The 25,237-nt window shown below is 40.7% G+C and overlaps 1 protein-coding gene across 1 annotated transcript; it reads right to left on the bottom strand.

Annotated features, from left to right (window-relative positions):
* Positions 1–4,603: 4,603 nt before the first annotated feature.
* Positions 4,604–17,936, bottom strand: TAT (tyrosine aminotransferase). The gene is made up of 12 exons (XM_043984060.1): positions 17,789–17,936; positions 16,442–16,688; positions 16,139–16,243; positions 13,951–14,018; positions 12,446–12,604; positions 10,875–11,013; positions 9,929–9,981; positions 9,290–9,442; positions 8,203–8,331; positions 7,705–7,788; positions 6,315–6,413; positions 4,604–5,798 (listed from the first exon to the last, which is right to left on the bottom strand). Exons 2-12 carry the CDS (start codon positions 16,674–16,676, stop codon positions 5,658–5,660), a joined length of 1,365 nt encoding a protein of 454 aa, XP_043839995.1. The 5' UTR covers positions 16,677–16,688; positions 17,789–17,936; the 3' UTR covers positions 4,604–5,657.
* Positions 17,937–25,237: the final 7,301 nt, after the last annotated feature.

Genomic DNA, 25,237 nt, shown 5'->3' with positions numbered 1-25,237 from the left:
GGCCCTGGGCAAGTCACTTAACCCTGTTTGCTTCAGTTTCCTCACCTGTAAAATCATCTTTCCTGTAGCCTTATAAAGAATAAAAACTTTTCTGACAGGATTTCCAAAACCTTAAAAAAAAAAAGTCTCTCTCTCTCTCTCTCTCTCTCTCTCTCTGTATGTGTACATGTGTCTTTCTGTCCTCCTCTCCCTTTCTTTTTTTTTTTAATATTTTTTTTTAATGAGGCAATTGGGGTTAAGTGACTTGCCCAGGGTCACACAGCTAGTAAGTGTTAAGTGTCTGAGGCTGGATTTGAACTCAGGTACTCCTGACTCCAGGGCCGGTGCTCTGTCCACTGCGCCACCTAGCTGCCCCTTCTCCTCTCCCTTTCTAATTGCTATTTGTTATTTGTTATTATTGTCCACTTTATAGCAAATGTTCTCCATTAAATATTTACCAGTTTTTAAATATTTTTACCATATTCCTTTATTTTATTTTATTTTTGGTGAGGCAATTGGGGTTAAGTGACTTGCCCAAGGTCACACAGCTAGTAAGTGTCAAGTGTCTGAGGCCAGATTTGAACTCAGGTCCTCCTGAATGCAGGGCCGGTGCTCTATCCACTGTGCCACCTAGCTGCCCCCTACCATATTCCTTTAACAGCTCAATTCACAATCTTAACAGGATCCCCATTAAAAGAGCAGTTACTTTTCTAATTTCAGATTTACCATTTAAGGTATAATGGTTCCCCACATTTCACAATATAAGAAAAATTTTAGAAATACAATAATAACATACACAATATTATGTATTTAAAACATGAAACAAAACCTATCACCAGTCATGTGACATCAATTCAATTGAATACAAATTATTTTACATAGAAAAGCATTCATCTTTTCACTTTTGGTATTCTGTACTAATCACATCTATAACTCAGTATAGAATAATCCAGTATGGAATAATTACATGAAATACTAAAAAAGATGATGACAATAATGATAATAGTTAACATTTATATTGTTTTTAATATGTGTCAAACACTGTGTTAAGCACATCACAATTATTCTGTCATTTGACCCTTACAACAACCCTGGAAGGTAAGAACCATCATCATTTCATTTTACATATGAGGAAACTGAGGTAAACAGAGGTAAGTAACTTTCAGAAGATCACACAGCTACTTGACACGTAGTAGCTGTGTGACCCTGGGCAAGTCACTTAACCCTCATTACCCTGCCTCCAAAAAAATCTGAAAAAAAAAAAAAAGAAAATACAGTGTTAACACAATATATTCTTCCAAATCAAATCTTTTTCTTTCTTTCTTTCTTTCTTTCTTTCTTTCTTTCTTTCTTTCTTTCTTTCTTTCTTTCTTTCTTTTTTTGAGGCAATTGGGGTTAAGTGACTTGCCCAGGGTCACACAGCTGGTAAAGTGTCAAGTGTCTGAGGCTGGATCTGAACTCAGGTCCTCCTGAATCCAGAGCCAGTGCTTTATCCACTGTGCCACCTAGCTGCCCTCAAATCAAATCTTACTTTTAAGTTGCTCCCTAATTTAAACAAAATACTCTTGTTTCATTGTCAAGAAAAGTTAATAATATGCAGTTCTTAAAATATAAACTGCAAACTCATTTTTAAAAAACTTTGGAAGTCTATTGATACTACTTTCAAGATAGTTTCAGTTCCTTTTCTCCCCCTAATCAGTGAAATCACCTTCTTCCCTTGCACCAAATGATAAATCTATCATTTTCCAGGGAAAGAGTGACAAAAGGTCTAACTGCTATTGCCATAAATCTTTTGCAGAGTTTTACTCATTTTTTCTTTAAAACAAATTCTACAGAGTGAACCTCAAAACTCACTAAAACATTCCAGCACTATAAAAACATTTAAACCATAATTTGGAAATTCACAATAGAGAATTATATTTGTCACAGATTTAGTCTCTAATTCGTTTACAATGCTATAAATTCATGTAGACTGGGAAAAGAATTACTTTTCCTCTTACCCATGTTGTCTCTTCTCTGCCTCCCAATTTGACCACAGTTAGAAAGAGTTAGAAATGCTAAGTTTTGGGGGCAGCTAGGTGGCGCAGTGGATAGAGCACCAGTCCGGGAGTCAGGAGTACCTGAGTTCAAATCCAGCCTCAGACATTTAACACTTACTAGCTGTGTGACCCTGGGCAAGTCACTTAACCCCAATTGCCTCACTAAAAAAAAAAAAAAGAAAGAAATGCTAAGTTTTAATTTCAGGTATGATTTTTTTTTAATTGCCATTAAGCCAATAGTCCGCCATTCAAGGAGGATGCTATGTGCTGCCCAAAGAGAGTCTAGGATGAGAACTCCTACAGGTGCATGTATGTGTCTAGGAAAGTTGAGGAGATGACCTTGTGTAGGTGAAGGTAGAAGCCTCTTGACTCAATTTCCCCATTATGCTATTTCCTTTCTGAGCAGTAGTAAAATTTCCAACCTGGTTAATACTGAACCTAGCTTTGGATACTTTATAAATAATGTGGAATTGTGCTGTGTGATTGTCTGTTAAGTATGATTCTTGCTTGGAATCATACAGAGATGAAGGAGCTTTTTTTCCTCCTGTTAAGGCTTGTGTCAGATCAATATGTGCCTTTGAGGGAACAATCTTGAAACTGCCATAGCTATGTCCATCCTTTTTTTCCCTTTCATTGCAAAATTTCTATAATTAAGTCAGGTGAAGAGCGGAAGCTTGTCATTGCAATACTAAATCTATTAATAAATTAACTCTAAAATAGCTGAGTTACTAGCATAGGACACAAATGTGAAAGACCTTACTATTGTTAATCTGACTTTGTGGTTAGCTCCATATCTTATGTAGCTAAGTCAATGAATTCTTTGGCTTGTCATCTTGTTTTCATTCCATTTCCCTTACCTCTAATCTCATTTCACTATGATATGGCAATGGGGGAGAAACGGAGACACATACCTTTTTAGAAATCTGCATTTCTCTCAATTGTAAATTGTCTCTGAGCTAATACTACCCCTTCCTCTTTTGGAGATGTATACCTATCAGGGTTATCTTGCTCTTTGTGTGAAAAGTTGTCTTTAAAAACTTTTCCTAGTTGGAATCCCATGGCCACCCCACCAATGGGTTACAACCTTGGTGTTTTTTAAAAAAAATAAACTCCTTTTAATTTTCACTTCCTGAGTTCTGCCTCTTTAGTCAAGGCCCAAATAAAGATTTTCTTTCAATGGAGGAATGATAAGTGAAGTCTTGTGACACAGGCAACACCATCACACCAAATTCTATGGCTTCATCAAAGAAATGTGAGTGTGATTAAAATGCCTTAACCCCCAAATTACCTAGAAGCTCCGAGGTGGGTGGCAGAGATAGGATTTTGTTTTGGTTTTTTGGCTGGGCAATGAGGGTTAAGTGACTTGCCCAACGTCACACAGCTAGTAAGTGTCAAGTGTCTGAGGCCAGATTTGAACTCAGGCACTCCTGACTCCAGGGCCGGTGCTCTATCCACTGTACCACCTAGCTGCCCCGCAGAGATAGGATTTTAAACCACATCCTTTGAATACAGATTTAGTGCTTTAAGAACAAAGGACAAACAATAACTAGTGCTTAGTCCACCGAAGTACATCACATTCCCTAACTAATTCTGCCCCCAAAGACTCTGAGATTAGGAGTTTCTTGCTTGATGAACTCATTTAGCATCATGATGGCTAGTTATGGTTAATCCCAGGGTGGTACAAAATCTTGGGGTAATGCAAAGCATTTCTATAGTGTAAGAAACAGGTAAACTGAGGCACAGTCTGGTGCAAAGCAGGAAGGCCATTTATTTTTGGTCTTGCAAGAACGGGCAAGCACCACAAAGGCGGTACTGCGATTTGTCCCAGTGAAGTCCTCCCTTTTATCCTAGATCTAACGCAAGTTCACTTCCCCATCTGGGTTCACATTCTTCACAACACTTCTAAACATGTAGACCACCCCCCCCCAGATGTGGCACCCCTGCACTAGACCCTGAGATTTTACAATCCTTTGTTCTCTAACTTTAGAAAACCTCTGGTGACTCAATAGGGAAAAGGAAGGGAAATTTGGGGGAGTGGAAATAAGCTTTTAGGGCTTGGATTACGTAGTTCTTATCTGAAAGAAACATTCTCTACTGGCTAACTGTTAACTTAGCAGGAAAAAGGAAGGAATGGTGGAGATGGGAGGAAGACGACCCCAGGACTTAAATAATGTATCCTGCCAAGTGAGGCAGACATACCGTTCCTATCAATAGGAACTGGATGATTCATATTTTTGCAGCACTTTATATAAGATCTCATTTGATTTGAAGAGATAAAAGAATCAATGGAACTCCAAAACTAGATGTTTCTCAAGGATTCCTGACTCTATGTAAAAGTAAGTGGTGATAGGGGCAGCTAGGTGGTACAGTGGATAGAGCACTGGCCCTGGAGTCAGGAGTACCTGAGTTCAAATCCGGCCTCAGACACTTAACACTTACTAACTGTGTGACCCTGGGCAAGTCACTTAACCCCAATTGCCTCACTAAAAAAAAAAAAAAAAAGTAAGTGGTGACCTCACTAGCCCCCTGGAGAGTAGAAAATATCTTTGTCTCTTCAACAAAGGAGAAAAATCACACCACAGAACTTTAGACTTTGTAAAATTTATTTTAAAAAAACACAATAATTTATGCCCTTCGCAAAACAGAGGGTTTGGTCAGTATAAATGTTCTTTAGATAATATATTAAAAGATAATATAATATATAATATCATAAATCAACAACAGAGTTACGCCAAAAGTGATTCCATGATACTGACAGGTCACAGTAACCAGAATGGCATAATAACTCCTCAAAATGTCCTTTGTGGCATACATGTTTATCCCCATACACACACTTTAAGAAAATCCAACATACAAAAATATAGACACAAAACAGACAAATTATAGAGTTATTATTTGCATTACAAAAGGACTCTTCATGTTATCAAAATGGTTCCTGGCAAGGTTAATACAATTGCCAAAAAAATGATCCAAACCCAATTTTTTTCAGTAACATCTATTGTATAATGTGTATATACCTAGAGTCAGTGAGGTGGTAACTGAATTTGGCTCCAGAATTAATTTGGGTGTGTAGAATTCATGGTATGAGAAAGCAGCAAAGACATGAATGACCTCAATGCTCTATTGCCATCCTTCTTTCCCATTGGATTGGGATTTCCCTGGAGATAAGAACTTTCTTTTAACACTTTTTGCATCCCCAAAGCTTAGCATATTGTTTGGTACATAGTAGGTGCTTAATAAATGCTTATTTACTGAGTCTTGATTGATTTCTTTGCTCTTCTTTATCTCCTTTTTTTTTTTTTTTGGTTATTCTGCTTTCTTGGTAAACCAAAGATTATATTAACCAAGATTAGATCTTTACCAATGTGTTACACAGAGTAAAAGAGAAGGGAATCTCATGGTGGGGAGAGACTGAAAACTAGGGGAGTGAATCATGTTAATACAACTTTAGGAGAATTTATGGAGGCAGAGTGTGTTCAGTTGGGACTAGGAAACAGGAGTTCTAAAAAGTTGTCAATAAAAGTGGGGTACATTTGTGTCCACTCTTCCAGTCACCAGCATCCAACTCAATGGGCAAGAGAAGGGCACTGCCTCTCCTGGCCCCACTAGGTACACAGTGTATGGGGTAGGAAGATGGACCTATTTGTCACACTCTTCCTGGATTCCATCAACACTTTGGTAGTGCTTCTCACAGAACTCCTGGATCCGGTTGCAGGCCTCCACCATCATCACCTCAGGGACTGTTATGACCACTCGGAAAAAATTAGGATATTCAAAGCACTGAGGGAAAAAAAGATGCATGTTAGCTTTGGAAAATCTAAACTTGGGACAAGACTACCCCTAAGATAGTTCATCCCCTAAGTTACAAAAGGCATTGACTTAATTTCAAATATTATGGGGCTAAGGCACCATTCAGTGAAGGGCCAAATGGAATGTTTGGATGTTAATCTAAAGAAAAGAATAAGGCTTCCTTTCGCTCCTAGAGCAAAGAATCTTTAGTCAGTCAACAAGCATTTATTCAGCACTGTTCAAGGTGCTATGCTAAACACTGGGGGCACAAATCAAGACAAAAAGTCTCTGCCCTCAAGAAACTCACATGAGGGTTAATAGATCAAAGTCCTCAGTTCTGTGTGGGTGGAAGAGGGGTGAGGACTGGCCCTTTGAAATCAGGAGAAATGGACTTTTGAGTCCAACCAAATAACAAAGAACTTGTTTGGGGAGTTAGTTAAGCCAGGGAGCTCCTGAGCCCACCAAGACCTTTCAGCAGCACAAAACTATTCTGATAAAGACGCTCACCTTTCCTGGAAGACAGATGACAGACTGCTCCTCAATTAACCTCTCAATGAATTCGACATCATTTTCAAATTCTGGGAAATGTTCCATCTCAATTCCAACCTACATCCATAGGAGGAAGGAGGGGTTACAAGTGAGAGCTCTTTCTCAGTTATGAGGAAGAGTGAGAAGTGCAGGCACAGATCCCAGAAAATGTCCAATTTAACCATCTTCTAATAATAGTTAATATGTATATTGCACTTTAAGGTTCACAAAGGCCCCTGGGAAGTGACCCCATTGGTGTGGGACTTTCTTCTTCTTCTTCTTTTTGCAGGGTAATGAGGGTTAAGTGACTTGCCCAGGGTCACACAGCTAGTAAGTGTCAAGTGTCTGAGGCAGGATTTGAACTCATGTCCTCCTGAATCCAGGGCAGGTACTTTATCCACTGTGCTACCTAGCTGCCCCTGGGATTTTCTTCTTATTGGTGGAGATGAATGCCCTACTCTGTGTGAGGAGTGAGGTAAGGGTTGATGAAGAGAACTTCAATTCTTAGCCAGTCCCTTTTGGGGACTTTTCAAACAGGAATTCCCCTTGAGGACTCTTCAAATGGGAATATCCTTTGGGACTTTCCTCCTGTCACTCAAAGCAGGGCATTCATCTCCACCAATAAGTAGAGAGTGCTATAACAAGGGGCTTTCGGACAGGGGTTACACAGAAGTTAAATGACATGTAAAAGGGGCGGGCATTAGAGAAGGAATCTTAATAGAAATCCTGAAGCTTTATCAGGGGACCATTAATACTGATGCATTTTTTTAGGGATGGAAGGGTTATTATAATGGTATAAAGATCAAAAGTAGTCTTTGAACTTAAGGAAGAATTCCCTTCTTCCTGCGAACTAGTGGCTACAGGAGACGGAATCCCTTCAGGCACTGACATAATAGCCCTTTGTTTTCATCAAGTCTCAAATAAATCAAATTGCACTTTAAGCTTCATAGAAAAGAAAAAGGCTCCACTCTGTGGGGACAGTTCTAGCCACTGATTAGTCTTCTCCCTACTTGTTGTGGTTTGCCCTTCATTCTTGAAGAGGACCATAACATCTGGAGGTGATGTCATGGCTTGCAGTGAATTGGATTTAAGTGAGGCAGGGCTGTGCAAAGTCACCAGCCTCACTCTGTCCTCCAGAGCCATCTGGGTCCAGTGGCAAGATATCCATCAGAAGGACTGGAGATGGTCCCGGATGTTTGACGCAATTGGCATTAAGAGACTTGCCCAGGATTATACAGCTAATAGGTGTCAAGTGTCTGAGGTCAAATTTGAACTCAGGCCCTCCTGACTCCAGGGCCAGAGTTCTATCCACTGTGCCACCCAGCTGCCTCCTCTCCCTACTAAGACAGGGTTGAAACCATATGCTTACCATGAGGTACATGGCCCCAGAAGGTTGGATAGGCTGGAGTCCAGGAATAGCAGCCAAAGCTTCGTAACAAAGGTCAGCGTTTGACTGTAAGAGACAAGACAGAGGCCAAAGATCACCATTTGGGGAAAGGAAAAATCGAGCCTCTGCAACAAGCACCATTTTGAGGGCCTCGACCCCATTTTTGCTTATTTATGAAAGGAGTCAGCAGGGTGAAGATCATGTCTATTCCACCCTGGGCTGGAGTGAATAGGATTGCCAAGCACCCAGAAAAGTATTCACATTACTGGGTCCATCTGGACCAAGATGGACAAAGGAGAGGTAGGAGAGCACATCCCAGTCTCAGCAATTCTTTAGCAGCCTTGACCTTCCCGGGATTAATGATACTGACTACTGGCAAGATCATGGATAAGATAAGGTCCTTCCCAGGATTTCATACGAGCTTCCCCTTATGGATAGTTTCCTTTCCCCAAAGATGGCAGACTTCTGGATCACCCTTACCTTGAGAAAGCTTAGGGTATTGTGGTAGAATTCTTGAGGTGTTCTTCTCATGATGCTTTTCAGAGCTCCCTGGACAATGGTACAGGGTCCCAGGATCCTCTGAGTCAGCTTCACCAGCCCATCCCGGATCTTCAACATTGCAGGAAATACATAGTCAGTACCTCCAAAATCACCCCTATTTAGGTAGCTCATGTGTTGTCAAGTCTCTCTCCCATTCTAAGGAAAGTGCCCAGGACAGCCATCTCTTCTTCCTGACCCTCCAGAATTTACTACCATGCCCCTGCTCAGGTACCTTTTCCTTCTTTCCCCTTCCCCTTTCAGGTTCCTTTTTTTTTTGGTGTTGTTTTCTCCCATTAGAATGTAAGGTCCTTCAGGCTAGGGGCTGTTGTTCTACTTGTACTTGGATTTCCAACCCTTGGCACAGTGGCTGAAATATAGTAAGCACTTAATAGTTGCTTCTTTTTTTTCTTTCTTTTTTTTTTTTGTTGTTGTTTTTGCGGGGCAATGGGGGTTAAGTGACTTGCCCAGGGTCACACAGCCAGTAAGTGTCAAGTGTCTGAGGCTGGATTTGAACTCAGGTACTCCTGAATCCAAGGCCGATGCTTTATCCACTGCGTCACCTAGCTGCCCCTTAATAGTTGCTTCTTGACTTGACTCAATCCTGAAGTAGCAGAGGAATAAGACCTCTTCACTAATCTGAGCAAAAGGAAACTGAGGCAGGAAACAGGAATGACAGTTGCTTTTCTCTATTTAGTATCTTCCTCAGACACCCTGAGCCTCAGTGTCACCGGGTCATATGATCATAGATGAAAAACTAGTAAGTCATTTTTACAGAGGATACTGAGGCCCAGAGAGGTTAACTAAGGTCACACCTATCATAAGTGGTGAGGTGGGGATCCCAACCAGAGCCCCAAATCTAGTACACTTTCCATTGTATGTATTCTTGTTATGAATGCTAAAAAATATGGTTCCAAAAACCCCCTATCTCCCCATAGTTGTATGTGCAAGACAAGGTATACATGTATGTATTTGTGTGTTGGAAGAAGGGATGCAATATCCATTGAACAAGAGATTGTGCTGCCCTTACCTCATTACCAAAGATGTCTCGTCTGTCATGGATCAGAATCCAGCCCAGTCTCCAGCCTGGTACCAACCAACGTTTAGCTAGTCCCCCACAGGATAAGATGGGGACATTGGTGCTGAGGGTGGCCAAGGGCTCATATTTGCAGTCCGAAAATACCTAAAGAGGAGGAAGGTTCATGATATTTCCTGTCTGCTCTCTAGGGGATCTCTATCACCTTCTACAGCCAGGATGGGCCATCAGATTTATGTTATTCTCTATACCCTTCCACCCATATTCAAAAGCTAAGGAAAGATTAGAATCTCAAGGAGATTAGGGACTGACATTGATTCTAGATGGCTGCTTCAAAGGGGAAAGGCCAAAGATGGCTGGCCTGGTTATATGGAAGAAGACTGGCAAAGCAAAGAATGTGACCCCAGCCCAGTAATACAGAACAGGTTCCATATTGAATCTATGTAAGAGGAATGAATACCAGCAAGGTATGCTGTTGTGACAGAAGTCTCAGGAAATATGTTCAAAGATTAGGGACTATGACATACAAGAAAATTCCTCGGGTGACTTTTGCTTGCCTTGTAAAAGGTGTCATCTAAAGGGGGCAATTCCTTAGGGTAGAAACCCAGAGAGAGTCTTTTGCCCAATGCTTACCATGTCTCCATAGATCTCATCGGCCAAGATGGGAACACACTGCCTCGCAGCCACTAAAGAAAGGAGAAATATGCTCTGATCATTCCTTGGCCCTGGGGTCCCTCAAGATTCAAATATTCAACCTTATTGTTGTTTGTCCTTCATTCTCAAAGAGGACCATGACGTCAGGGTGATGTGATGTCATGACTTGCAGTGAATTGGATTTAAGTGAGGGAGGGCTGTGCAAAGTCACCAACTTCATTCTCTCCTCCAGAGACATCTGGGTCCAGTATTACTGGAGATAGCCCTGGATGTTTGGTTGTTTTTTTTAAAGGCAATTGGGGTTAAGTGACTTGCCCACAGTCACACAGCCTATTAAGTATCTGAGGTCAAATTTGAATTCAGGTCCTCCCAACTTCAGGGCCAGTGCTTTATCCATTTTACCACCTAGCTGCCCCAAATATTCAGCCAGTCCAACATTATATTACATTTTTACAATATTGTCTTGTCATTTTTCTCAAGCTACTGTGTATATGTATGTGTCATTTTCCCTAATAAGATTATAAACTCATTTACATGTTGTAATATATCTTCTAATCCTTTTGTTAGAAAATTTCACCCAGAGCATCCAGTACAGACACCTACTCTATCAAGTTTTTTTTTTTACTCCATTAACTAAAGCTATTTATTTCAAAAAATAAGAAAGGAGGAATAAAATTCCCTCATCTTGCTCCTTCCTTCTATGAGTATGTATACACATATGTACAAATGTGTATATATCCTGCTATGCCCATCACATTTCCCTCTACCAACTCCCCAACTCCATTTGCCTGCATCCCATCCCCAAATGATTATCTTTTTCCTTGCTTTTGAGCCCAGGTAGGTAGTCCTCTACTTTATTCCATATGCAGGGGAAGCCTTTGACATCTCTAGCTGGCCTGAGGCCAAATCAAATAATCCATCTTACCAGACAGGATCTTCTGGAGATGGCTTTTGCTGAATACTGAACCACAGGGGTTTGATGGGTTGTTAACAATAAGACAAGCAGTCTTCTCATCAATCAATGATTCCAAATGTTTCAAGTCAATTTCCCAAGACTTCTCTGGCTAAAGAGGAAGGAAAGATTGCAATAAGAACTCCTTGCAGGCTAAACTGGTTTTTATTTTGTTTTTGTATTCCTAGGATAATATCTTGCATATGGCAAGTTCTTGATAAATACTTTTTTGAATGAATTTAATTGGAAGCTTTGCATAATAATTACTTAATACAATATTTGACTTAAACAATAAAATATACTTATAGCTTCCGCTACCTACACCAAGACCATTCACATCTGAAATATATGAGCAAACATACTCATATCTGAATCAACATGTCTGGAGAGTACAAACATAGACATGCTTTGTGAAGGGACAGAGATGGTAGAGTGGAGTTAGAAGAAGACCCAAGTCTAAATCCTGGATTTACTAGCTGTGTGGCCTACATGAAGGAACTGGACAACAATTTTCCTCCATAAAATCCCATGAAATCCTAAAAGTTCAAGGGGAGATGGAATCAATTGATCAATCAATCAACAAGCATTTATTAGGTGCTTACTATGTACCAGACTCTGTACTAAGCAATGAGGATATAAAGAAAGGTAAAAACAGGTCCCTGACCTCAGGGAGCTCACATTCTAATGGGCAAACAACTATGAACGCACAAAATGTATATACAGTGGGAATGGGCGGTAACCCCAGAGGGAGGGCAATGAGACAGGAGAATAGGAATGATGAGAAGGATAAAAGAGGAAGAGGATGTCTGGGGACAAAAATCAGAGGGAAGGAAGAAAAGCCCCAAGAAGCCTAAGGAAGCAGAACAAAATTCTAAAGGCCTTCTTTGAAAGAAACTAAGTTAACAGAGAGTGAAGAAAAGTTGATGTAGTTAGAATAATTGGTCCCCAAATTCTTTCTTACACATCACTTAGAACATGGGAGCCGCATGCAACTGAGCTTAGGGGTCATTCAACAAAAGTTTAGTAAGTGTACAGAGGCTCCAAATGCCTTCTATATAAAGCACTAATATATGTCATAGGGGGCCGCTAGGTGGCGCAGTGGATAAAGCACCGGCCCTGGATTCAGGAGGACCTGAGTTCAAATATGACCTCAGACACTTGACACTTACTAGTTGTATGATCCTGGGCAAGTCACTTAACCCTCATTTCCCTGCAAAAAAATAAAACCCCCCAAAACACCCTAATATACGTCATGGACAATTATATATAAAAGAGGCAATCATATGTAAGAATGGGCTGGATCTGTGACAAGGTGCTTGTTACCAATTCTTTTTTTTATGTGTGTGTGGGGGCAATGAGGGTTAAGTGACTTGCCCAGGGTCACACAGCTAGTGTCCAGTGTCTGAAACCAGATCCTCCTGAATCCAGGTCCTGTACTCTATCCACTGAATCACCTAGCTACCCCCCACAAATTCTATTCTTAAAATAAAGGAAGCCTTCCTAAAGCATCTTCTTTCCAAGATTCTCCCCAAAAGATCACTCACCAACAAGTTGTAAAATTTGACATCAATCCCCATGGATTCAGCCAGAGTCTTATAGAGAGAGAAGCCAGGTCTAGGTATCAGGATGTTCTGTCCTGGGTTGGCCAACACAGTTAAGGCAAGTTCAATGGCCTGGCTACAGCCACTCGTCAGAATGACATCCTGCGTAGAACACAAGGGGTTAATTAAGGTGGTGATTTCTGGATATAACAGAAATTTGAGAACAGACTGAAGAATTCAAGAGTTAATTTAACAAGAGATTCAGGAATAAGGAGAAAAATTTATTCCTGAATTTACATAGCATTTTAACATTTGAAAAGTACTTTTTTCACAGAAACCTTCAAGGTGGGTATTATAAGTCTTATTATTCTCATTTGTGGATGAGGAAACTGAACCTCAGAGAGATTAAGTGGTTTAGCCACAATTACCCACAGAGCTGGGATTCATACACGGGTCTTTAGCTCCAGGTGTTTCCATTCCACCACTTTACCTCCCATTAAACCAGTATTGTTGACTGAAGCAGGTGATTTTTCATGTTCTCTTTTTTTCTTTTATTCAAGTTTTCTTATACAAAATGACTCATATGGTAATGTTTTACATAATTGTACATGTAAAACCTATATCTGATTGCTTACCGCCTAGGGAGAGGGAAAGGGGGGGAGGGAAGGAAGGATAAAAATTGGAACCCCAAACTATAAATAAAAATATTTATTGCTTTAAAAAAATTAAAAATAAAAATAAAATTTTAAAAACAGTATTTTTATACTGAACTAAAACATGTATATATGTTTTAGTTCATATATATACATACATATATACACACACACATATATATACTGATTATACTAAACTAAAACCAATAGATTGATAAGTTTTATGCACATAAGTGTATATGTTTTTATATATATATATGTATAATGGAGACATATATGTGTATGGATATAGGTATGTGGATATATAACCTTATTAGAAAGTTGGTCATACCTCAGCTAACCTGTATGGTAAAAATGCAACCCTGTTGTTGGGATTAGGGAAAATTCTCAGCTGATTGTGTCCTTGGACTTTCTCCCTGGTTTATTTGCTCCTGACTAGAGATATGATATAGATGACAGGGTTGGGGGTAAGAGGGTGGGGAGGGCTTCTCTATTGGGAAATACCAACCAAAACCATCAGGTTGGGGGAGCAGCTAGCCCCAATCTTGGTATAGTCATCAATTCAATATGCAACTGCAGTCAAGAAATCTTAATCATTTAACTGGATTAAAACTCATTCTTTTCAGGGACAGCTAGGTGGCACAGTGGATAAAACACCAGCCCTGGAATCAGGAGGACCTGAGTTCAAATCTGGCCTCAGACACTTGACACTGGCTGTGTGACCCTGGGCAGGTCACTTAACCCTCATTGCCCCCACAAAAACAAAAGTGACCTTTGCCCTAAGTGGAATTGCAGAATAAGCTCCCAACTTCATTTCACTCTATATGGTGGAAGCCTGCAAAGATCCCGTGTTACCTTAGCCTCCAGAGGGGCCTCTGGACAGTGGTAATAGGAAGCGATTTCCTCCCGACTAGACAAATAGCCTGGAAATAGAAGGAGAGAGATCAGTGAGTAGGGCAGTTTTCTCCCTCAACTTGCCAACAGTCTAGGGTACTAGAAAACTGTGGTTCAAATCCTGCCTTAGATTGCTTCCTTGTTATGTACCCTGGGCAAATTGCTTGAAGTCTCTGTACCTTAATCTTATCCGTAACATGAAGATGATAACAGCATAGGGCACATACTGTATAATTTCATGCCTAAAGAAACCTGCTCAGTTCCCAAACTATTGTTAAGGGCTAAAATTCTAGCTAGTCTGTCTAAAATATTTAATGAGTGGTCGCCAATAAATTATAAGCTTTAGCAAGAGTTAGACTTTTAAGCATTTATTAAGGAGAATAAGAATTTGGTAAAGAGAGAGAAAAAGGCCTAGATTCCTATCTATTAAAGGGAGAGCACATTTCTAGCTCCGCTCTCCACCAGAGTCCAGAGGAAAGAGAGCGAGACTGAGCGCCAGTCTCTTCCTTCCTCCTCCCACTAGTCCGCGTCACTTCCTGACTCCTGGTCTTGCCCTCAAAGACCTTCCCTTCATGGGCAGAACTCTTCTACAGTAAGTATCCAGCAGGTGGCGTTATTCCAATCGTTACACTATGTAATTCACCAATAAATAATCATTTATAAAAGACTTTATTTCTCCTAGGTCTCATTGTCTTTTCCTCAGTACCATACCCCTTTCCCAAGGACCAGAACTAGAAGTAGCAAGGTGGCCATTGGGATTTGACCTAGGTGCCAACTTCTCTTTGGTGGTCTGGAACCTTCCATCATCGATGCTCTGGTTAAACTTCCCTTCATTCTAGATCTATTCCTCGGCACAGTGAAACCTGGTTTTCTCCATTCTGAATACGCAGCATCTTTCTGCACATTCTTCATACCCCTTGATGCACAGAGTTGGCATACTGCTGGTTCCCCAATTTTCTTTCAGATGTTCACTAAGCTACCATCACTCAGCAACCATTTTTCTTTATTTTAAGTTGACTCCATCCTGCCCAGGTGCTTGTTGTCATCACCGATAGCCCTCCACTTACTCTCCCTCCTATCCAGTAAAATCATCCTCAGGCTGAAGTTCTACCCCCCCCCAACTCCTTGGCTTTCCTACTTCTTCAGCCTCCCCAACTCCAGTGACTTCTATCTCCAGTCAGCCCCAACCACTCACAGGTGTGGTTAAGGAGCCTTGAGACTCCCTTGCCCTCTGAAATGAATTTGCCCCTGATACCAGAACACCTAATGATGGTTCTGGCTAGAACCACAATTAAATAAGAATTTTAAGACAGGAAAAAGTATAGGGAGAGCAAAAAGGGAGTTATTTTCATGAGGGTCAGCAAGTTCTATTCCCCAAGCCTGGGGGGGGGGGGCGGTGTCAGGGAGAAGGGAAGGGAAGGAAGAAATTATCAAAGGAGTAGTCTCAACTAGGGAAAGAAACCTCATAATCAGTAACAATATGACAACAAACTTGTCTGAGAAATGTAACCGCAGTTGGTGGCATGATCTTTGGGGCCTGAAAGTAGTATCAGGTGTTTCTCAAAGATGGGTCTAGGATATCAATTTAGCTTTATGATTTACAATGAATTCCCCATAGCAGGTGTTCTTAACCTGGGGGTTCACGAACTTGGTTGTTTTTTTAAAAAAATATTTTAAGAAACCTATTTCCTAAAATTGGTTTCCTTTGTAATGTTATATATTTTACTTTATTTTACTTTGCATTTAGGAACATCATTCTGAGGAGGGGTCCATAGACATCACCAGCCTGCCTAAGGGGTCCATGACATAAAAAAGGTTAAGAATTCCTGCTCAAGGGGCAGTTAGATGGAGCAGTGGATAGAGCACGAGCCCTGTAGTCAGGAGGACCTGAGTTCAAATCCAGCCTCAGACTCTTGACACTAGCTGTGTGACTCTGAGCAAGTCATTTAACCCTCATTGCCCTGCAAGAAAAAAAAAGAATTCATACTCAAGAACCTTTTCCCCAGACCCTTACACTTATTTCATTTTAGCCTCTAAATACCAAGACAGAAACAGAGAACAAAATGAAGTCTAGAAAGAATACAAAGATGGAAAAAAAGCATTGGGAAGAACTAACCTAAATGATATTAGCAAAGTGGAGGAAACTTACCAATTGATGGAGCATAACCATTATACTTTCCTGAATCTAAGGCATCCTTCATGGCCTGAGTAACTTCAGAATCAGTAGGGAGGTTTCCAAATACAGTTGGATCTCCTTTTTTAGAGGAAGAAGGAAAGGAACCATGTTAAGATTAATAATATTTCATAATCAGTGAGCAAGACAGGAACACTCTTCTCCCTCTAGGTATCTCCACCCACCTCTGTTTTTAGTCATTTTTTCCCCCTAGTCAATAAACTTAGCCAATGGGAAATTGAGTTCCCCTTCCCTTTTAAGTGGTGGTCTAGTACTCACCTATCGACAATGAGATCATGGTTTTATTAGGATTTGGCTCCACTTTCATGGTATCCACAATGGCTCTGATGGGATTGAAAGTTTTCTTGGACATTTCAGAGGCCCTCACTGCCCATCTGGCCTTCCTGCCTTTCATTTTTCCCAAGACTGTATTTCTTCCATTGAGGTTTACATGGACATCCAGGACTGAGGAATGATCACCATTGCCATTCATCTGGATCACATAAGAGTCCATTGCTAAAGATAGCTTTGGAGAGAGAGAGATAGGCCAAAAACATCCCATGAATATTAAAATACAGGATTTACTTTGCATTTGTACACCAATATGAAGTCAGTTTCCTGATAGCTCCCAGCCTTTGTTCTGAGCTCATTACTTTGTTCTTAACCTGCTTTTGGTTCTCACTGAAGAAACTTCCACAGGAATGAGCAATTTGTAAAACATCCCAAGTGGGAGGGAGATCAAAGGTGTTTTTTTGTCATTGTTTTTTGGGTTTTTTCTGTTTCTGTTTTTTGCAGGGCAGTGGGGGTTAGGTGACTTGCCCAGGGTCACACAGCTAGTAAGTGTCAAGTGTCTGAGGCCGGATTTGAACTCAGGTCCAGTGCTCTATCCACTGCACCACCTAGCTGCCCCCTGATCCAAGGTGTTGGTTTGGTTTTTTTTTAAGTATTTTGAAAAGCATATTCCCAATAGCAGGAAATGTTCAGAGATGGGTGCCTGGTGTCAGCAAATCAGCCTCAGTTGGGACAAGAATGCATTCCACACAAAAAAAAGAAGAAGAATGCATTCTGCATTGTTGGAGGGAAGGCACTCTTTTGGTCACTCACTTAATTGGTAGGAAAGCTTCCCCACTAAACTTCTGCTCCCAGTTGACTTCCTCATGAACTAGAACTAAGAAAAATAATTACAGGACTTCAGTCTCCCAGTATATACTCCATCCCTTGAACACACTGCCAAACAAAGGGAGATTCTCCCAAAAGCATGGTAGACTGGCTCCTGTTCCCTGTACAGCCAAGTCAAGAATGTGCTATAAGAATATACTGTTAGGGTGGTAGCTAGGTGGCACAGTGGATAAAGCACCAGCCCTGGATTCAGGAGGACCTGTGTTCAAATCCGGCCTCAGACACTTAACACTTACTAGCTGTGTGACCCTGGGCAAGTCACTTAACCCTCATTGCCCCCCACACACACAAAAGAATATACTGTTAGATAGGAAGATAGATAGATAGATAGATAGGAAGAGTTATTCAGAATTAGATCTTTCCTGCTGTGGAGAAAGAAACAATATAAAAGTGAGACTAAAGTAGCATCCCCTGAATGGTAAACAATGCTGAAAACTGGCATTTTACCTTTTAAGAGATGGAAGTGAAGCCCTAAATTGATGGAATGATCTGAAAGTTTGCTTCTTTCTCTCTTGTCAAGTTGCAGTGATGAACTCAGAGGCAAATCCCAACCACTGAAATAGTCCCTATGAATGGGTGTTGGCCTTGAAAACCTTTCACAATTGGTTGAGGGTGAGATCTCTAGAATACTCCTCCTCCAGTTCCCTATCAGGGATTTGTTCTCACTTCAAACAACTGGAATCCTCTAAGTTAACCCTTTATAGGAGATGAAGGGGGTGGGAGGAGAACAAGGGATTGATAAAAGTTGCTAGATTTCTCATTGGGTACTTATTAAACAACTAAGACAAGGGGAAGGGGACTTGGGATAAGTCCCTTCTACTCTACTGTCCAAATATCCCTGAGAGACAAGTATTTTAACAAGAAGTCTTTTCTTCTCAATCCAACACTCAAATTAACTCTTTCTTGAGTGACTGCAATGTTGAGTGTTGAACTGAGATGTCTGGTATGACCGGGAGAAATCTTCATATGGGTCATTCACCAGAGAGCTGAAGTTTCTTCCAAATGCCTAAAAAAACGACCAGTTATTTAAGGGTTAAAAGGCTTGCTTGTCTCCCGGTAGAGATTCTATCTTTCTGTTTATTTTTTAAAGATATGCAACAATGTGTTTGCTTATTGAGCTGCCAATTAAATGAGTTACTGTTATCTCATGCACAAGATGCTGAATAAGAGTTGGGAGACTTGCTGATTTCCCATCTCTATCTCTTAGAGCCATATACTGTATATGGCTGGGTTCCATTACTTTTTGGTGCCTCCTTTCCCCCAAATGCAAAATGCATTGGAAAATACATGCTTCACTTAAAGGAGGAAGAGAATGAATTAGTTCAAATTCTGAAAGGTGCTTAGATCAAGGTGGTTTTTCACCTGTGATCCATGAACTTGGTTTTTCAATTTTTTGATAACTGTATTTAAATGTAATCAGCCTCCTTTCTAAACCTATGTATTTTGTTTCATTCATTTAAAAATATGATTCTGAGAAGGGCTCTCCATAGAATTCACCAGATTGCTCAAAGGGGCTAGGACACGCACAAAAAAAGTTAAGAATCCCTGGCTTATAGAGAGAACACTCAGACAAGTAAAAGTTCTCCAGTTCCACAAAGTCATAACCTGTAAGAGACAGTTACATGATATCTTAAAGTATCTGAAAGACGTGGAAGAGGGATTAAACTTCCTTAATTGGGTCCCTGAAGGCAGAAGTTGCAAAGAGGCAAATTTTAGGCTTCTTGAAAAGAAAAGCTTCCTAACAATTCTAGTGACCTCAGAGTGGGATGGGCTGCTGTTCCTTCCCTATGATTCCAGTTCATTCAAATATCAACTAAGAAGAAAGCTTAAGTGCCCCAGCTTCTCCCAGCATGTACCAAACATTAGCCAACCATGTCACCTTAAAGTAGGCAAATTCATAGCTGTGAGACCAAAGCAATTGACTATAAAAAGGAAAAAAAGAAACTAAATTGGTTAAGAATAGACAAGAGGGGGGCAGCTAGGTGGCATTGTAGATAGAGCACTGGCCCTGGATTCAGGAGTACCTGAGTTCAAACCCAGCCTCAGACACTTGACACTTACTAGCTGTGTGACCTTGGGAAAGTCACTTAACCCTCATTGCCCAACAAAAAAACACACACAAAAATAAATAATAGATTAAAAAAAGAATAGACAAGAGTCAAAATATTCAGGTGAATCAAAAGTTGTTGGTTGGTTAATATTACTGAAGTCAATCAGTCAACCAACAAGCATTTATTAAATGCCTACTATGTGCCAGGCACTGAACTAACCCCAAACTAGTATATGGACACGGCCCACTGGCATGTTTTAGCCTGCTCTTTGCACGGGTCCATGGCAGCTGAAACACTGTAATTAACTACTAAGGACATTGTCCTTGGCTGGGAAGATGGGACCATTTTGAATAGAACAATTACAAAGTAATAGAATAATTGCTGCAGGTCATTGCCCCCCAGTTTTCTCCCGTACAACCTAACACCCTGCTTGGGTTTACAGAGATCAAAGAGCAAACTCTCAGCACAGGGTTTTGGTGATTTGTCCTGCAAACAGTGGGGTTGACGCAGGACTGGCAGTGCTGTGGATGAGGGCAGTGGCCACTGTATCAGACGGGTCATTACACCTAATATTCCCTAATTTCTGTCCCAACTAAGAATAAGAAGGAAAAACAGGCAAAACAAACAGATCTGGGCTAGCACCCACTTTCTCCCATCTGCCCCTAACGGAGAACTGACAGAGAAAGTGAAGCAATTGCCATCAACCATCCAGGAGCCCCTCACAAAAGTGAGCACCTGTCATAGCTCTCTCTCTCTGCTTAGCCTGTCTCACCTGCTTCTAGAGCAAACAGAATTTCTGAAACAACACTCCTAGTACCTGCCCCCTGCATCAGCCTTCTGGTGTGTTTAAGCCATCTATATCTTGTACGCACACAGTTGTTCGCCATAATCTCTCTCATTAGATTATGAAGTCCTTGAGGGCAAATCAGTGCTTTTGTTTTTCTTTTAATTCCCATTGGTGACACAGTACTTGGCACATGTTGATTCAAAAATGCTTATTGACTGATTAAATATTCATTCCTGGTTTTTCCTATGAAATGTAGCAGAAACTTCAGAATCTCAGAAAGTGGCCACTGAATGTATCAAGTCAATAACAATTAAAATGCACATCATAAAAAAAAATTTGAGAGCCACAAAAAAATAAAGAATCACAAAGACTGAAGAAATTTCAGATTACTTATGAAAATGTACCCATAGTAGGGGCAGCTAGGTGGCGCAGTGGATAGAGCACCAGCCCTGGAGTCAGGAGTACCTGAGTTCAAATCCGGCCTCAGACACTTAACACTTACTAGCTGTGTGACCCTGGGCAAGTTACTTAACCCCAATTGCCTCACAAAAAAAAAAAAAGAAAGAAAGAAAAGAAAATGTACCCATAGTAACCCATATGAGTTTGGGCATGTCATTTAAGCCCTGTTTGCCTCGGTTTCCTCAGCTGTGAGATGGGGAAAATAATAACCAATACCTCCCAGGATTGTTGTGAAGATCAAATAAAATAATATTTCAAAAATGTCTAAACTTATTTAGCACAATGTCTGGCACCTATTGGTACTTATAAGTTCTAGCTATTATTTATTATTATTATTACTAGTATCTGTAGCTTTATAGTAATAGTAATAGCAATTATATAACATTTTAAAGTTTGCAAAGCCCTTTACTAATTTTAGCTCATTTGATACTCACAATATTCCTGAGAGATCAATGCTATTATTCTCCCAATTTTGCAGATGAGGAAACTGAGGTGAAATGACTTGCCCAGGGTCACATAGCTAATATGTGAATCCTAACTCTAGGTCTGGTACTCTATCCACTGCACTATTTAACTGTCTCACACATAATATATGTATATAGCATATGTACATTCTTGTGGGTAAACCCTGGCATACTAGTCATGACATGCATTCCACTAGACAGAAAAGGCAGTATGGTATAATAACTGAAGTGCTTGACTTAAAGGCAGGAAAACCTTCATTCAAATCCTGCTTTAAGACATTGACTAACTGTGCAATCTTGGGCAAATCAGCTGCCCTCTCTGGATCTTGGAGTCCTCCTATGTAAAATGAGAAGTCTGGACTTGACAATCAGTAAGCTCTAACTGGCTCTCATGAGCTTAGGATGGGAGGGCTTGCTCAGCAAAGAGAGACCTTATTCTGTCACCTATCTGTCTCCTGGGTGGCAGGCTATATCAGAAGCTCCCTGGGCACCCTTAAATGTAGCTAACTATGGTTTAAGTTGGAGGTCATCAACATTTAGAGGTTAAATCGATGTTTCTCCATGAAGGGTCTAGAAAACAAGGCTGGCTCTTATAATTTACATAAGGGTTCCCCAGGACCTCCTCCCTGAGCCTTAAGCAGACTTCATTTTAGCTTTTTTGGTTTTTTGTTTGTTTGTTTGTTTTTGGTGAGGCAATTGGTGTTAAGTAACTTGCCCAAGGTCATACAGCCGGTAGGTGTTAAGTGTCTGAGGTCAGACTTGAACACAGGTCCTCCTGACTCCACTGCACCACCCAGCTGTCCCTCATTTTAGCTTTTGAAGACCTGGCTGTGTAACACAAACAGAAAATAGTGAGTTAAAAGTTAGAACGTAGCCTGATCACTGAAGTTTGGCAAAGTCTTTTGTAGGGACTCATCTCAAGGAAGAAAAGAACAAGAAAGACATTGGGATATATGTAAAAGCCACTGAATTGTAAACAGAAGGCTCAGGTTCAAGCATGCCTCAAAAACTTTACTGTATGACCAAACCTCTTTTAGTTTCTCCATTCTCCCCAGTCAGAATTGGCAAATGGGAATAGTTTGTTCCAGTGGCTATGAATGCCACTGAAGCTGACCACTTTATGTGACTCTGTCTCACTTAAATCCAATTCCCTGAGAGTCAAGACATCACCCAGTGATGTCACTGATCCTCTTAGAAACGGAGGACAAGTTTCCTCATTATATAGCACAATAATACTCGCACTACCTATCTCACACACAGGGTTATTGTGAGAAATGAAATGTGTTCACTATAAAGCTCTACACAGGTGTTTTATTCTTATTATTTATTGTAATTTAAATTGTATTATTATTATTTCCATGCATTATTATTCCAAGTGTTATACAATGTGAATTAAAAGAAACTCATAGGGGCAGCTAGATGGCACAGTGGATAGAGCACTGGTCTTGGAGTCAGGAGCACCTGAGTTCAAATCCAGCCTCAGACACTTAACACTTACTAGCTGTGTGACCCTGGGCAAGTCACTTAACCCTAATTGCCTCACTTAAAAAAAAAAAGAAACTCATAGTCTGAGGCAGATCACATAGATTAAAAAAATATAGAGGGGCAGCTAGGTGGTGCAATGGATAAAGCACCACCCCTGGATTCAGGAGGACCTGAGTTCAAATCTGACTTCAGACACTTACTAGCTATGTGACCCTGGGCAAGTCACTTAACCCTCATTGCCCCACGAAACAAACAAACAAACAAAAAATATAGAGGGGCAGCTAGGTGGTGCAGTGGATAAAGCACCAGCCTTGGATTCAGGAGGACCTGAGTTCAAACCTGGCTTCAGACACTTGACCCTTTCTAGCTGTGTGACCCTGAGCAAGTCACTTAACCCTTATTGCCCTACCAAAAATAAAATAAAATATAGAGACAAATGAATAAGCATTGCATTAAGTATATGCCACACAATCAGCACTTGGTTCCTACTTTAATAGTTATTCTTTCTCTTCAGCCAGCATTTCTTGGGTGTCTGTGTGCATCAATCTTCAGTCTGACCTCCACATAGCTAGCAAAATGATTATCCTAAGTCATAGATCTGACCACTCACTTTCCTGCTCAATTAACTTCATTGGTTCCCAGTGACTTCTAGAATTCGGTATGAAATCCTCTGTTTAGAATTTAAATCCCTTCACAAGCTGATTCTACCCTAACTTTCCAGGCTCATTCTTTCTATATTACTCTACTTCATACATTCTAGAGTCCAACCAAACTGGCTTTCTTTGCTTCTCACCCACGATAGTCTATCTCTCATCTCCTTGCATTTGTACTAACTCCCATGCATGGGATACCTTCTTAGAAGCTCTTGTTTCCAATATCAAAGTTCAATTCAGGCTCCCCCTTGTCCATAAAGCCTTTCCTTACCTCCCCTACTGCTACTGCCTCCTCCCATTAACTGGTATTAATTTTGTTTATACTTTGTATATGATTGTATATGTACCTGTTGTCTCCCCAGATAAAATCAAAGTTCCTTGAAGGCAAGTATTGTTTAATTTTTATTTCTTTTATCCCCATCACCTAGTGCAGTGCCTAGCACATATTAGGTGCTTAATAAATGCCTGTTGATTGATTGATGTACCTGTTTTATGAGTGTTATTTTAATGTGTATCTCCCACAGTATCTCAGTGCCTTACATACAGTAGGCACTCAATAAATGTATTGTTTGATTCTTGACATTACATATACACAAAGGGGGGTGACCATTTTCACACTGTTCTAAGGGTTGAAACAAAGGAAATCATTAATATCACCTGTTCTGAAGAAGGGGGTGAATTAGGAGCTTGGAAGGAGAGGATTGTGACAGTCTAGCACAAGTAGTCCTAGACTGAGATCACAAGGAGGCTGGAAACTTTTGTCAATCCCTGTCCTTTATTTACCCTCAAAGCTGGCCCTGCGCTCTTTGTTCGGGGTTTGCCTAGCACTTAGCCCAGTGTCTAGAACATAGATGGTGCTTCGTGCTTGTTCATTTGATTTGTTGACCTAATTTAGCTTGCCTGCTTCTCGACAGGAGATCTAGACTCTCCAGGGCTTTGGTTTGACCCAGACCTTAGATTCCCAAGAAATTATTTTATTTTTGGCCCTAGTCTAAGGAACTTCCCCCAGTGATGGGGGAGAGTAGAAAGAGCTATGCACGAACAAACGTGAATCAGGTATGGAATAAGGTGGGGGTTTTTTTTGGGGGGGGGAGGTTGCAGAGCAATGAGGGTTAAGTGACTTGCCCAGGGTCACACAGCTAGTAAGTGTGAAGTGTCTGAGGTCGGATTTGAACTCAGGTCCTCCTGAATCCAGGGCCAGTGCTCTATCTACTGTGCCACCTAGCTGCCCCCAGGAATAAGGTTTTTTAAAGAGGGGAATGCTATGCAATAAAGAATCTAAAATGACTAGAACAGACTCCCAAGAATTCATTATTACTAGTATGATCAGTTAAGAGAGTGATATTCAATTATCTTTGAGACACTCACAAATGGTTTCCCTGAAAGCTAAACACAGTCTGTCCAATATCACATGGGCTCTTTCTTTCCCATGGTCTCCATCTCTGTCTCTGTCACTCTGTCTCTGTCTCTGTCTCTCTCTGTCTTTGTCTCTGTCTCTGTCTCTCTTTCTTTGTCTCTGTCTCTCTCTCTGTCTCTGTCTCTCTCTCTAGGCAATAGGCAATTCTTTCCCTTTCTACCTGCCCGTTTCTGCTGCTGTGACTACCACAGCTGCTCTGGTCTCTGGTCTCTGTTACCCTTCTACTCAAGTGCCTGGGAAAGGGAAGATATCCAGATGGCTTTTGAGATCTCAAAAGGCCCCATAGCAAAGGAAAGACCTAAGTGGCAGTTGGCTTCATTCTAGGTACAGTCTTGTAAATACACCCTTCTTAATCCTTAGGAAAACTCAGAGAGTTATCCTTACAAGTCAAAGCTGGCAGGAGAAGACCTAAGGGGTGGGAATTATTCCTTTAGTATATCTTTGGAATTCTGGCTCAGCATATTACTATTCAAAGACTTCTCTACTACACAGTATGAACTTGTACTGTGAATGGAACTCTGGGTTCATCTGAACCCAGAGTCATCATGGCCAATAGGAACCAGTCAGAAGAAATCTATAT

The sequence above is a fragment of the Dromiciops gliroides genome, chromosome 2 (genome assembly GCF_019393635.1).
Source record: "Dromiciops gliroides isolate mDroGli1 chromosome 2, mDroGli1.pri, whole genome shotgun sequence".
In the NCBI taxonomy this organism is placed as follows: Eukaryota; Metazoa; Chordata; class Mammalia; order Microbiotheria; family Microbiotheriidae; genus Dromiciops; species Dromiciops gliroides.
The sequence above is the reverse complement of the archived record's forward strand: the minus strand, read 5'-3'. Positions and strand labels throughout refer to the sequence as shown.